This window comes from Aethalodelphis obliquidens, unplaced genomic scaffold (genome assembly GCF_003676395.1).
Source record: "Aethalodelphis obliquidens isolate GAN/ISIS:26980383/991018 unplaced genomic scaffold, ASM367639v1 scaffold31, whole genome shotgun sequence".
NCBI lineage: Eukaryota > Metazoa > Chordata > Mammalia > Artiodactyla > Delphinidae > Aethalodelphis > Aethalodelphis obliquidens.
This window is the reverse complement of record NW_020837975.1, coordinates 21158596-21174461: the sequence shown is the minus strand read 5'-3', so window position 1 is coordinate 21174461 and position 15866 is coordinate 21158596. Positions and strand designations below refer to the sequence as shown.

The window sequence follows — 15866 nt, the reverse complement described above, 5'->3', positions numbered from 1 at the left end:
CATCTATCCTAGATGAAGCAAATCCTAGGTCCTCTGGAAGCATCAGCATCAGTGTAAAGTCAAAATGACACATCTACTGTACATTTGAAAAAACACTTAAAAATAATATAAAAAGCTTATGTTGGGAATTCCCTGGTGGTCCAGTGGTTAGGACTCTGTGCCTTCACTGACAAGGACGCCGGTTCGAGCCCTGGTCTGTGCACTAAGATCCTACAAGTGGCGCGGCGTGGCCAAAAAAAAAAAAAGCTCATGTTGACATGCGTTGGGATTTTTAAATGTCTATAATTCTATTTTTAATACTTCTTTTCAGGGCAAGAACGTATTAGAATGATGCTTCGGGGAGGCAAGAGTGTTAACCCAAACCTCTACTAGAGTAAGAGGAACAAACCAAGGAGACTCTTTAGTGAAGACAATTATGGTTCAATGGATGGGAAGATGAGATAATGTATAATGTCTGCTGTGGAAGAACAAGATAAAAAGCAAAAGAGAACGGGCAGTTGCATAGGAGAAATATGAATATAATGGAGTCAAGACCTTAAAACTCCTAATAAAAAGATGAGATGGATGAATGTAATGGAATGTTTAAAGGAGAAAAATCATATGGTAAAAGCAAAAGACAAAGATCCTTTTAAAGTAACATTTTACAACAGTTGCAAAGAATTGAAAGAGGACATGATCAGTAATTCACGTACGAAATGGTCTGTACCTGAGCCACAGGCTTACACAGATTTACCTGAGAAGATAACTCTGTAGAGCAGACGGTGAGCTGGATTTTAGACTTCCTGAATTCAGCATGCACAGTTACTGTGGCAGGAGGCAACCTGAGACGCAGGGCTGGGTTTTGGGAAAGAAGTCAGTATTAGAGGAGAATCAGGATGACTCAACATTCTGACCTGAGCAACCGAGAAAATGGAACTGCTATCAATCTGATACAGAGCAGAATGCAGTGGAGCAGGTTTGGGGGGGGTGGGAAACAAAATTAGGGGTTCGGTTTTGAACACGTTTAGTTTCAGATATCCATTGAACATTCAAGAGGAGATGTCAGATAGGCAGTTACATGTAGAATTCAGGACACAATTCACTGTGTAAAGCAGGGGTCCAACCCCCGGGCCGCACAGCAGGACATGGGTGGCTGGCGGGCAACTGAAACTTCATCCGTATTTACAGCTGCTCCCCATCGATTGCGTTACCACCTGAGCTCCGCCTCCTGTCAGCAGAATTATTTCATTATATATTACAATATAATAATAATAGAAATAAAGTGCACAGTAAGTGTAATGCGCTTGAATCATCCCAAAACCTTTACCCGCCCCTCTCCCCGGGGTCCGTGGAAAAACTGTCTTCCATGAAACCGGTCTGAGGTGCCAAAAAGGTTGGGGACTGCTTGTGTAAAGGACATTTCAAGGCATGAGTCTGGACCAAAGTAGTGAGCATAGACAAAGAAGAAAACGAAAGATTGAAGCCTGGGGCACCTCCAGTTTCCTATGCCATCTGTTTTCTAAGATGAAGGGGATGAAAATACCTTTGGCAACAGGAACCCGGCCTCAGAATGGGAGGCTGGGAAAAGATACACACACATTTTAAAGGCTCAAATAATCAGAATTTTTTGCATTCTGTTTTTTAAAATGTTAATGATAATGAGTTATTTAAAAACAAACCTTATAGACTTATGCCATGTGATCAGTACAAATGAATCCTAATCTCCTATCTTTGTACATTTACAGTAGTGAATTGTGACCACATGATCACTTTGTAAAATCCAAAACATTCCTTTTGAAGCAAAGAAAAATTAAATAATGCAAAATTAATGCACAGTAAAAGTGTTCGCTTTATATTCATTCTAGTACATTCAAATTGTGCAGGGAAAAGAAGTAACTGATTATGTATATATGGTATATTTGGCATTTATTGAAGAAACTGACTATTCAGTTAACTAGGGCACTAAATTCTTATGTTCTCGGTTATTTGGGAGTTTGTTGTCTGACATAAACTGTAAGTGGTAAAAAATTTTACCCATTAAAAAAAAAAACCCTAGAAGTTTTTTTCTGTCTGTACATTTATCTCTGATTTTTTAATATGAATCAGTTTGTGCAATAAAGTACTTGGGTTTCCTCTGGCATATGATCTATACGTATGGCTAAAACTACATGTTTTCACCACGTAAGTCATATTACAGAGAGCCAGACCAACATGTGAAGACTCAGGAAGAAATACTCTAACCCTGAATGTACTTATTTATTTGACTGTTAATCAAAAAGGCACTTAGCTGCTTATTAAGAACAGAATTAAGAGTTCTGTGCTCCACCCAGAAAGAAATGACTAGAAAAGAGTTAATCTAGGAAAACTGTTTAGCAAGTAGTTAAGATAACATTAGCTTTCCCAGGTAGAATAAGAAGGAAATATATTATGTAAAAAGGAAGGAAAAAGTAATATTTAGATACTGTGTTTAAAAATTTATTTTTCATGGAATTTTACAGCTGGATAGATTCCTACATGTATTCTAACTAATTATATAGATGAGGACACTAAATACTGAGAGTCCTCAAGGTGCCAACACAACACCCAGAATTAGAATCCAAGTCTCCTAACTCCCAGGAAGTGCTCAGACTGCCCCAAGAAACTTGGAACTATTCGCAATGATGTCAAATTGATGGGGAAGATGCTGAATATTTTCATATCACATACAATTATAAAAAGCCTAGGTACACTTTTTAAATTATTTTTTAGTTTACTCTATTATATCTGTGCATTGCATGCTCAGCTTGCCAATTTTCAGCAGTGACACTAATATGTTAATTTTATTTCTTAAATAATGATTCATCTCATTTTTTTCAACTAATATTTATTGAGTACCAATCACAGAATAGACCAGATGAGTCCTTGCGCTAATGAAGTATACACTCAAGTAGGACAGATAAACACTAAACAAATCAGCAACACAAACTGTAATACACTACTGTGAAGGAAACAAAAAAATGATAGAGAAAAATACGGAGGGACCACCTTAGCATAGTGGCCAGAAAAAGCTTCATAGTAAGTCACACTGAAGGATGAGATGGAGTCAGCTGCTTAAGAGCAGAGGGAAAGCTATTCCAGGAACAGCACATGCAAAGGTCCTGGGGTGGTGTATTACAATCTCAAGAAAATAAGGAAAATAAATCTAGTGTGACTGAAACACAGTGGGTGAGGAAAAGAGAGGCCCAGGAAAAAGCTGCAGAAACAGCAGGGAGGGCCAGGTCTCGTGGTGACTGCAGGGAACCTGTACAGTTGTATATATGATGAGAAAGCCGTGGAGAAGTATTTTGGTCAGTACGTGACATGTTCTGATATTTATTTTTAAAAGACAGGCCTGGTTGTTCTGTGGAAAATGAATTAATGTTAATAGTGGAGTTGGAAATATGTAAATGGATTAGTTATATATTTTAGAGACAGAAATGACAGAGCTTGATGATAAGATTGGATGTGGGTTTTGAGGGAAAAGAAGAGTCAAGGATGACTTTCAGGAAGTGGGGGATAAATTAGGAGTTTGGGATTAACAGATACATACTGCTACATGTGAAATAAATAATCAACAAGGACCCACTGTATAACTCAGGGAACTATACTCAATATTTTGTATAATAACCTTATAATAATGAGGGAAAAGAATCTGAAAAAGGATATATATATATATATGTATAACTGAACCACTTTGCTGTATACCTGAAACACACATTGTAAATCAACTATACTTCAATTAAAAAAATAAAATTAAAAAAATTTTTTAAAAAGGATGACTTTCAACTGGGGGCTAGAGCAGCTGGGTAGTGGTAATGTCCCCCCAGAGAAGTGATATCATCAGAGCTGTGCTTTGGGGAATAAAGCAAGCAGTAGACCTGTTATGAGCATAAAAAACATGAGACTAATACAACAGTTAACGACATGTTAGCTGTTAACACGCTGCTTGTCTGAACTAAGAGAGCGGGAGAGGAAAGGGAAGTGAGAGATACTCGACTCGGCAAATCACTGAATGTGGGGAGTGAAGCAAGAAAGAGCCAAACGCGGCTCAGGTTTCAAGCTCTTCAAGCTTGGATTACCGAGGGGAACACAGAAAGAGCACATTTGCGGGAAAAGGTGATGAGATGAGCTACAGACACACAGACCCTGAGGTGCCAACAGCTCATCAGGTGAAGAGATTCCGCGGCAGGTCTGGAGTTTCAATAAGGTCAGAATTGGAAATAAACATTGATAGTTGTCTACCTTGAGATGACAGCTGAAAACACAAAAGTGGGTGAAATCTCTCAACAATATAGAATAAGGAATGAGAACAGAACCTTGAAAACACTTACCGTTAATAAATGAGAGGAGGAAGGAAGGCCAGAGCAGGAGCATTGAGAGAGATAGAGAGAAGAAAACCAGGAGAGTGAAGAGTCCTGGTAGCAAAAGAAAAGCAGAGTTTCAAAGAGGAAAGGGGGTCAGCAATGGCAGATGTTGTAAACAGGTAAAAGAGAATGCTGGTAAAGAAAACCTCTCCAGATCTGACAAGTAAAACAACACTGGCTACTAAGAAAAAGTAGTTTGGGGCTCGAGGGTGAAGAAGGCAGCTTCTAAGTGAAGTGACAATCAAGTGAGGGAAAAAGTTGCTTAAAGGGTTACAAGTAGAAAGAAGGTTTCTTAAGACAGGATGGTATGACCCTAGGTAGAGAAATACTCACCTGAGTGTTTGAAATGGCAGCAGGATGGAAGTTAAAGATGAAGAGGATGAAAGAAGAACACCAGGAACACAGAGTGGGAAGTTAGCCTGGGAAATGGATACAGTGGGTGATGATGACGAGAACCGTACGGGAGCAAAAGAGAAAGATGCAGGCACTCCTTGGAGATATCCTGGTCTTTATAATCTGTGTAAGAAATACTTACATTCTAAGGATGAGGAATGGTACAAAGAATGTCCAAAACACGGACAAATATGTTGGCTAGTATGTGGACTTCTGGGTATTACCAAAAAATTTAAACTCTGATCTAATTCAGAAAACCCATAGTTTTCTTATCACAAAAAAAATTCCTAGTTTCAAAACCATGCATTTAACTACTCTACCTCATTATCTATGGTAAGAATCATTTATAGAAAATGGTGATGATCCAAGTAAAACGAATAGGAAAACAAAAATGTAAATATTCAAGAGCACTATCTTTAAAGAAATGAATTACAAATAATATTTTAAAAGTATAAATTAAGTAATGACAATTAGCATAAAATTACATAGAAAGACAAAAACTGAGAAGCTTATTTCCTATTCTGGCACAATTCTCCCTCTTTGAATTTCATTAATACTTTTTTTCTTAAGTCTTTACTGAATTTGTTACAATATTGCTTCTGTTTTATGTTTTGGTTTTTTGGTCGTGAGGCATGTGGGATCTTAGCTCCCCGACCAGGGGTCGAACCTGCACCCCCTGCATTGGAAGGCAAAGTCTTAACCACTGGACCATCAGGGAAGTCCCTCATTAATACTTTATCACGTTCTAGTTTACGATAGTTATTTGCGATTGTTTTCAGTAAAAACTGAACCTAACCATTTGTATCTTGATAAACTGTTAAATGCCTATCCCACTCCTCTCTTGTATTTTCCCCCCTTTCCCTTTTCTACTGGTTTTGCAGTGCCTGTCACAGCTGTAAATAAACAAGAGAAACAAGAAAAAGGTAAAGAAATACCCAATCATATCATTGATATGGATGTTTAGGTTCAGCCTATAAGTGGACATGTCAACGTGTTTGTATCAAATGAGTTAGTTGAGATGGGGAAGGGGAGATGATATAGATTATGTCTGATACATTAAAAAAATTTTTAATTAAGTGATTATTAATGTAAATGGCATATTTTCACCACTAGATTATTCTGTACCTTCCCGCCTCTAGCTTCAACAGAGGCTGGAAGGTACAAAATACCTTTATTAATAAATTTTTATTTATTAATAAAGATTGGCCAGCTGGATGAAAATGGTATAGACATTTAACAAAAATAATAAAATGAAACGTAAGACCAAAAAAAGAGAGAAATAAGATAGGCTAGGAGTAAATGAAGAAAGCTAACTTATAAAAACTAGTCAGTAGTTCTCACAGCCAGTTATACACAAAAATCATCTAGAAATTAGAATCAGTGAGGGCTGGGGCAACATTCAAGTTTCTTAAAAGTCCCACCAGTAATTCTGCTGCATGGCTAGGGTTAGGACAAGCTCACCTTAGTGAAAAGAGGAAGCTCAGTGACAAGGAAAATCAAGGATGCTGTGGAAATGTTAACAGACGGAAATAAAGTAACTCACATTACAAAAGCGTAAGGGTAAATAAGACACAAACAAAAATGTTATACTACCCTTTGGTTATATTATGCCAAATCTGAAATGTTCCCTGAAAAACAAAACTTATGGAGACAGCCTGGAGAAAACCAACAACAGATCAAGTCATTGTCACGATGACACTCTGCACTACACAGAGATTAAGGATTTGTCATTACTACAGAATACAGGATTTTTAAAAAGTAGAAAACACAGAACAGGTAAACATAGCAATATGAACTCAAGAATTCAGAACTCATCCAACTTTTTTAAACTGTATTTAGAAAATATTTCAGTGACGTCTACAGGGAATTATTTTCTGTAATCGGCTTCCTGAGTAAAGAAAGGGTCTTTCAATCCTGAGTTCAGCTGTCTATGACTAAGGGTTGAGGCATTTGAACAATTTTCTCCTCAGAGTATCTGGTAAGGCTGTGGTTTACTGTTGACTTTTCTGCAAACAGTTGGCTCTCAGAGATTTGAATTCAAGGGGTACCCTTCCATCCCAGATGATACCTTTTTGTCGAAAGCCACATAGGCAGGAATGAATTCTGCGCGCGGGGCCTGCTTGGGCTGGCCGTACGTGAGGACTTGTGCCTTGCTGGCCAGCTTGTCCAGCTCAGCCTGAGACAGCTGGCTGACCTGGAGCCGGTCCCCGCTGATCCCAACTGCTGGATGTCGAACAACTGCATAGCCATTCCTATAGCCAAGCGTCTGGCTTCTAGGAAATGCTGTTTTCTGAAGAAAAAAACGAAGTGTGTCTTTATATTATAAATATTTGTTGGGTAAAAAAGCTAACTTTCAAAAATATAACTTCAACCTTTGTTTATAAACATCCACAAACCTTACATCAAAAAGTTTACCTACTTTAGGAGGTTCTTGTATTTTAAGCTAAAACACTCGGCCAGAAAGGAGGAGGGATGCAGCAGCCTGAGCTTAAAATAAAACTTAAAGCCCTGCTGCTGAAAGTCCAATTTAATTACCAGCTCACTTTCCACAAAAGGCTAAAATATTATCTCACGTATACTCCTAATTTTGTACTAGTCTTCCCATGTTTTTCATTTTATCTGGTGGTCATAAACCATGGAACTGAGAAGATCTAGTTCTGTGAAATGAATTTTTACCTGAAATGAAACAATGGCCCTCTTGCTACAGTGATGCTAATATATTCATATAACTTTTTGGAAAGCAAATGGATATTACAGACTTAAATTGAACAGACTTGAACTCAATAATTCCACCCCCAATCCTTTAAGGATATAACCCAAAATTACAGGAAAGAACAATATGCCTAAGGCTGACCATTATAATGTTCAATAGTTATAATTATAATAGTAAATTATAATAGTTATAATTACAATAGTAAAACACGCCATGGGAAACAATCTAAAAGACAAGCATGAGTAACTGATGGAAAGCTCACCTAACGGGCTATTATGCAGCCATTAAAGACCATGTGGTAATCTGGGAAAAATATTTATGATTTAATAAGTCCAAAAAAGCAGCTTACAAAATTATATGCATATTAATTATAAGCATGCAAACACGTGCACAAAAAAGGCTAGACTTGGAGAATGTTCTCTGTCTGTACTATACATTTCTGAATTATGGTTTCTTTTTTTTTTTTTTTACAATCAACACATTTTTATTGGTAAATGGAAAAAACAAAAGATTACAGAAAAAAAGTGGAAAGGAAATATTTTTGAAGGCAGAGGAAACCAAAACAGTGGCATAGGATACCCAGCCTCCCCATCCCTCCACAAAGATCAGTGGTTGGACAGCTGTCCATGAACACCTCTGGAAGAGGTCCAGAGTCCATTCAGGAGGTTTCAGCAACACAGTAAAACAAAAAACTGAGGATATTCACACAGCAAGAGAAGGAAGACAACCCATTTTCTCTGCATCATCCCATCCCCCAAGCCAGCACTGTTCAGCCCCAGGAGGCAACTTCCCCTCAACCAGGAAAGGAAAAGCAGGGTGGGCAGTCAGCTCTCCAGTCGCTTGGAGACACTGCATGAAGGTCCCACCTCAGTTTCACCCCACAGACTAGTGAAGTAGAAGTGTACAGAACCAGTTAGGAACAAGGAAGAAAAAGGTAGGGGCTACTGGCAGCACCCATTCAGTGGGAGCCACTGTGGTTCACAGAGACCTGCTTGGCAGACAAACAGCAGATTTTGATCCACAGCCAACAGCCAGCATAGCTGCAGCTGCCATGTAGCCCCTGCAGACTTCACCAGCTTTTGTCCCACAGGCATTCAGGGTTGCCCAGGCCACCACCTGAGTCCCTCCTGGCTCCCTCCTCTCCCCTGTCCCCAGCAGAGCCCAGGAACCACACAGGCAGCCAGCTTAGGCCTCTAGAAAGCGATGAAGAAAAAAACTGCCAACCAAGAGTACTTTACCCAGAAAAGTTGTCCTTCAGAAATGAAGGCAAGATAAAGACTTTTCCTAATAAGTATAAGCTAAAGGACTTCGTCACCACTAAGTTTGCCTTACATGAAATGCTGAAAAGAGTTCTTTGAGCTGAAACAAAAAGGTGTTTATTAGTAACATGAAACTATACAACACACTGGTAAAGGTAAACGGAGACACCCTAATACTGTAACATGGTGATGTGTTATCTACTTTACTATAAAGACCACTTAACCCTAGCTTCAACAATTTGTTAATGGATACACAATACAAAAAGATGTAAATGGTGACATCAAAAAAATAAGGGGCGGGGAGTAAAAGGGTAGATTTTTATGTGAACAAATAAGGTTGATCTGAAGGGCGAAATAGACAACAAAACAATTATAGCAAGGGACTTCAATATCCCACTCTCAACAATGGACAGATCAGCCAGATAAAAAAAATCAACAAGGAAAACACTGCACTTGAACCATACTTTAGATCAAAGAGACCTAACACACACATACAGAACAATCCATTCAACAGCAGTACTCTTTATTCTCAAGCATGTGCAAAACATTCTCCAGTATAGATATGATAGGCCACAAAATAAGTCTCAGCAATTTAAGAAGACTGAAATCATACCAAGTGTCTTTTCCAATTACAATGGCATGAAACTAGAAATCAGTAAGTGGAGGAAAGCTGGAAAATTCACAAATATGTGAAAATTAAAAAACACACTCCTGAACAACCAATGAGTCAAAGAAATCAAAGGGAAATTTAAAAAATCTTGAACAGATGAAAATGGAAGCACAAAAATGAAAATCTACAGGATGCTGCAAGAGCAGGTTTAAGTTTATAATGATATATGCCTGCATTGAGAAATAAGATCTCAAATAAACCACTTCGCTTTATACCTCAAGAAACTAGAAAAAGAAGAACTAAGCCCAAAGTCAGCAGAAGAAAGGAAATAATAAAGATCAGAGCAGAAATAAATGAAATAGACACTAGAAAAACAATAGAAATGATCAAAGAAACTAAGCTGTTTTTTTGAAAAGACAAACAAAATTGACAAACCTTTAGCTAACTGATTAAGAAAAAAGAGAGAGGACTCAAATAAAATCAGAAATGAAAAGGGAGACATTATAACTGGTAGTATAGAAATACAAAGAAGCATGAGAGTCTACTATGAATAATTACATGCCAACAAACTGGATAACCTAGAAGAAATCGATAAATTCCTAGAAATGTACAACCTAGCAAGATTGAATCATGAAGAAATAGAAAATCTGAACAGACCAATAACAAGGAAACTGAATCAGTAATCAAAAACCTCCAAATAGAGAAAAGCTTGGGACCAGGTGGTTTCACTGGTGAATTCTACCAAACATTTAAAGCAGAATTAATGCCAGTCCTTCTCAAATGCTTCCAAAAAACTGAAGAGGAGGGAACACTCCCAAACTCATTTTATAAAACTAGCATTACCCTGATACCAAAGCCAGATAAGGAAACTACAAGAAAATTACAGACCAATATCTCTGATGAACACAGATGTAAAAATCCTCAACAAAATACCAGCAAACCAAATTCAACAGCACATTAAAAGAGTCACACACCATGGTCAAGTGGGACTGATTTCTGAGATGCAAGGATGGTTTAACATGTGCAAATAAATAAATGTGATACATCACATCAACAGAATGAAAGATAAAAATCACATGATCATCTCAACAGATGCAGAAAATGCATTTGGCAAAATACAATATCCTTTCATGATAAAAATGCTCAAAAAATTGGGTATAGAAGGAACATACCTCAACACAATAAAGTCCATAGATGACAAACCTACAACTAACATCATACTCAAAGGTGAAAGGTGGAAAGCTTTTCCTCTAAGATCAGTAACAAGACAAGAATGCCTACTCTCACCATTACTATTCAACATAGTACTGGAAGTCCTTGTTAGAGCAATCAGGCCAGAAAAAGAAATAAATGGCATCCAAATAGGAAAGGAAGAAGTAAAACTGTCTTTGTTTGCAGATGATATGATCTTATACTTATAAACCTTAATGACTCCACCAAAAAACTGTTAGAACGAGTCAACAAATTCAGTAAAATTCCAGGATACAGAAATCAACATACAAAAAATCAGCTGTGTTTCTACACACCAACAGTGAACTACCTGAAAGAGAAATTAAGAAAACAATCTCATTTATGATAGCATCAAAAACAATAAAATACTTAGGAATAAATTTAACCAAGGAGGTGAAAGGCCTGTACACTGAAAACTACAAGCTTTTGATGAAAGAAACTGAAGATAACACAAATAAATGAAAAGAAACGCATATTCATGTTTTGGAAGAATTAATATTACTAAAATGTCCATACTACCCGAAGCCATCTAAGAGTCAATGCAATCAGTATCAAAATTCCAATGGCATTTTTCACAAAAATAGAAAAAAAAAATCCTAAAATTTTTATGGAGCCACAAAAGACTCTTAATAGCCAAGCAATCCTGAGAAAGAACAACAAAGTTGGAGGCATCCTGATTTCAAACTATACTACAAAACTACAGTAATCAAAACAATATGTATTGGCAGAAAAATAGACACATAGACCAATGGAACAGAATGCAGAGCCCAGAAATGAACCCTCACATATACAGTCAACTAATCTTTGGCAAGAAAGCCAAGAATACACAATGAAAAAAGGATAGTCTCTTCAATAAATGGTGTTGGGAAAACTGGATAACCACATGCAGAAGAATGAAACTGGATCCCTATCTTACACCACTCACAAAAATTAATTCAAAAATGGATTAGACTTAAACATAAGACCTGAAACTGTAAAACTCCTAGAAGAAAACATAGGAAAGCTCCTTGACATTGTTCTAGGCAATGATTTTTTGGATCTGACAACAAAAGCATAAGAAACAAAAGCAAAAATAAATAAATAAATGGGATACATTAAACTAAAAAGCTTCTGCACAGCAAAAGAAACCATCAACAAAATGAAAAGGCAACCTACAGAATGGGAGGAAAATGTGCAGATCATGTATCTAATAAGGGGTTAATATCCAATATATAAAGAACTCATACAACCCAATAGCAAAACAAAAACAATCCAAATAAACAAAGTCTGGTTAAAAAATGGGCAGAGGAAAAAAAAATGGGTGGAGGAACTGAATAGATATTTTTCCAAAAGAAATACAAATGGCCAAGAGGTATGTGAAAAGGTGCTTGACATCACTAATCATCAAGGAAATGCCAATTAAAACCACAATCAGATAACATCTCACACCTGCTAGGATGGCTATCATCAAAAAGACAAGAGCTAACAACTGTTGAAAAGGATGTGGAGAAAAAAACCCTTGTGGGAATGTAAATTGGTACAGCCATTATGGAAAACCATGTGGAGGTTCCTCAAAAAATTAAAAACAGAACTACCGTACAATCCAGCAATCTCATTTCTGGGTATATATCCAAAGGTAATGAAAAGAGGATCTTGAAGAGATACCTGCACCCCCTTGTTCAATACAGCATTATTCATAATAGCCAAGTTATGGAAACAATCTGTTTCAAGCAATGGATAAAGATATGACATATATGTGTGTATGAATGTGTATATACATATTTATACATGTATATACAATGAAATAGTATGCAGCCATGAGAAAGAAGGAAATCCTACCATTTCTGACAACTTGGATGAAACTTGAGGGCATTATGTCAAGTGAAAAACTTCAGCAAGAGAAAGACAAATACTGTATGCATGATATCATTTATATGTGGAATCTAAAAAATCCAAACTCATAGAAACAGAGAGTAGAGTGGTGGTTACCAGGGGGTGGAGGTAGAAGAAATGGGGAGAGAGTGGTCAAAGGATACAAACTTCCAGTTTATTCAGTTATAAAATGAAATCATTCTGAGGATCTAATGTACAGCATGATGATTATAGCTAACAATGGTGTATTATATACTTGAAAGTTGTTAAGAGAGTAGATCTTAAATGTTCTCATCACAAAAAGGAAATGGTAATTATATGACTGGATGGAGGTGTTAGCTAATGCTATGGTGGTGATCATTTTGCAAAATACAAGCATATCAAATCAACAGGTTGCACACTTTAAATTTATACGTCAATTATATCTCAATAAAGTTGGAAAAAAGTGGAAGGGAAAATTAGAGATTATGTTAATTTTATGGAAATTTTTTTCCTTTTTCTGTTCTTCGCAATGTTGCTTTCAAAATCATATTTACACACATACATATATATACACGCATAAATCATAAAATGTTTTTTATGAAAAAAATTACTGACTTACCTACCTAATTTCTTTGCAGCCCAACCAACCATCTCTCAGGATCTGTACTAGCATAAAAGGTGCAATAGAGTAAACTTCTTTTGCTAAGAGTTATGGACTGTGAACTTTATTTTATGGGTTGTACATTCAGGGTCACATATCAGTTGACAGGACATAACACAAATGACACAGAACAAAATGGGCTGAGTTGACTTCATCACTGGGTAACCTGTGTAACTTCAAGCTCCTCTTCTCCCACCTCTAAAGACAGAAGCAACATCAGCTGCTTCATTTGCTTTTCCCGTTTGAGACAGACATCTCTACCATCACTCAGCTATACGACCTTTATCAGTGGACTTCAAGGGCACCCCAGGCAAGGCCACCTCAGGCTCCCCACCTTAGTTCCTGTGGTTCATCTTCTGAAGGTCTTGAGAGTTACACACACCTAGTCTTTCAGGGCTGAAGATAGTGATCATGTTTTTCACATATCAAAATAAGGCAAATTGGCTGACACTTGGCCAGTGTATTTAAAATCTGAAATATGTCCAATGCACAGTTCATCTTACTTGTAGTACGGCAATATATGTTCTCAGAGCCTGGCACCTCCAACCCACACCTCTGTAATCCCAAATCAAATCAACCCTGCCCCATGGGTAACCCACACTCACCAACAGCAAATGGTAAGCTGTCCCTGCACAGGGCAGGAACGTGCCTACCACATTTTTAAGTTTCATAAAACTGAAAAGTCCACTGAAGCAAAAAATCTACAATGCTGTGTCTTAATGCAGGAATAACTATGAAGAAGAGATTCAGAATCCAAATTCCCTCACCAAACATTCAATTTCAATTCATTCTCCCAGAGAAAATAAATTGACTATGTATTTTATCTGACCTTCATGATCAGGGAGAGGAACTTATAGTTTAAATTATTAAACTATATAAATATAAATTATTATCGTTTCATCTCTGATAATCAGCCTATCGGCCTACTGAATCTTAATGTTGATATTCCAACATATATTTCAGTAACCCTGAAATTTCAGAATTAAATAATAATTTTGTCAAGGGCTAAACTATGTCAGAGAGAAAAAAACACAAGCCTATTTTTTTTTCTCTTCAATTTTGTCTACAGGATGCAACTAAAAACACAAAGTAGGGGAAGAATGAAACAAAATCTAAATAGGAATCTTTTATAAAAATGTTAAAGCGAAAAGAAAAGGGCTAGGAGAAGAAAAAACAGCAACGAATCAACTGTAGTGGAGGGAATTTATGTGGAATTATCTCCTACAAAGCACCTGAGGATGGTTTGGGAGGAAGACGGCCAAGTGCTGAAAGCCTAACTTTTGGAGAAAGAACAACTGGGAAAGAAGGTTAAACAAGAACAGGGTGAAGGTGGGACCAGACTGTAGAAAAGGGATGAGGTGTGGTAGACGCATAAGTAAGAAGGGAGGAGACTGCAATAAAGGACCTGGCAGAAAGAAGCCAATGGGTGGAAGTGGTAAATAAGACAGGAAATGCAGCTGGGAGTGGGGGCGCTTACTAGGTCTAGGATTCAGAAGAGGAAGAACGCGGGCGGGAACGATAGGCCTGGGGAGAGTGGGTGGGATGGGGCTGTGGAAATAAGGATGAAGGTGTAGAGAGGCTGAGTCGGGGAAAGGGCCCAGACTAGGAGGGAAGGTTTAAGGGTGGAGCTCATCAGAGAAGGGTATGGGGTGGGAGAATGAGCTAGGGAGAGGACCCAGGGAGAGCTCGGGAGCAAAGCGGGGAAATCAGTGATCTAGAGGAGGCAGAGGCTTGAGGAGAGCAGCAAGTAAGAACGCTGGGAGGCCAACGCACCGCCAGGGTGGAGTGGAAAAACTAGAGAGGGATGGGCGGAGGGCAAAATGGGACAGGGAGGGTGAGGCTGGGTGAGGGAGAAAAGAGAACAAGGTTGGGGCAGAGGGACGGGTTTGAAGGGAAAGAGAACAAACTCGAGCGGACGAGAAGGGAGACGCAATCTTTCGAGCAGCTGCAAGCCCTCCGAGGCCGCCCGGGGGTGGGGGCAGGGGGTTGGGCACAGAAGTCCTCACCGTGGAGTCCTTAAAGGACATGCCCGGGAGACAGGGCAGGCCATGCACTGGGTTGGACATCATCGCAGCCGCTCTCGCCGCGGCCACCTCGGTCGGGTTTGGTCCTCCCGCCTTGCCGGGGGGGCCAGCGGCTCCTTGGTAACGCCAAACATTCCGAGCGCTCGCGGCAGAGTGCCCGGGCCTGAGGCGCAGGCGTGCTGGGTCTGCGCGTGCGCAGCCCGCGGGACTGGGAGCTCTCGCGGGAGTGTGGCCTCGGCGAGCTGGCCCCGCCCCTCCCCTCTCGGGACACAGCGACGTGAGAGCGGGTGGGAGGGGCGGGAGGAGGCTGTTGTGATGATGGGATGGTTCTCGCCTTGAGGTCCAGGGTCGGGGCGGGCCCTTAGATCAGTTAGAGGGGAAGGGGCGGTCCTTCCTTCGCTCCAACGCAGTCCTCACCGCGCTCCGCCCGCTCTCTCTTCTCCCACCTGTGGGAAAAGGGCTCTTGTCCCAGTTCACACTGAAGTGTCAGTGGTTGGTTCCGGTTGAAAGTGTTACCTTTCTCGGACCCGTGCTTCCCTGGGGCCAGGGGTTGCGGATTATTCGTGGTTATAACTCTGTTGCTCAAGGATGTTCAATGAACAAATGCAACCATCTGGTCCCTAATCCTCCCACTACAGCATTCTGTTTTTTTCCACTTTACCTTTCTTTATTCTACTGTCAATCCCTGCACTTCTGCACCCTCCCAGTTGTTGGCCGGGCCTTTGGGTCTTACACATTCACCGCAGGACACTCAATATTTGTTGACTGAAGAGCTACAGGGC

At 39.2% G+C, this 15866-nt stretch overlaps 1 protein-coding gene across 2 annotated transcripts in view; it reads right to left on the bottom strand.

Moving 5' to 3' along the window:
• Positions 1–15246, bottom strand: part of EFHC1 (EF-hand domain containing 1) — a 60483-nt gene extending 45237 nt beyond the window's left edge. Inside the window, exons 1-2 of one of the 2 annotated variants that reach the window (XM_027127488.1) lie at positions 15067–15246; positions 6823–7044 (exon numbers count right to left, since the gene is read on the bottom strand). In XM_027127488.1, the coding sequence (XP_026983289.1) occupies positions 6823–7044; positions 15067–15129 (285 nt within the window). In that variant the 5' untranslated portion in view covers positions 15130–15246. The remainder of the gene's footprint in view (positions 1–6822; positions 7045–15066) is intronic. The other variant, XM_027127489.1, reaches the window with a different exon arrangement.
• Positions 15247–15866: the final 620 nt, after the last annotated feature.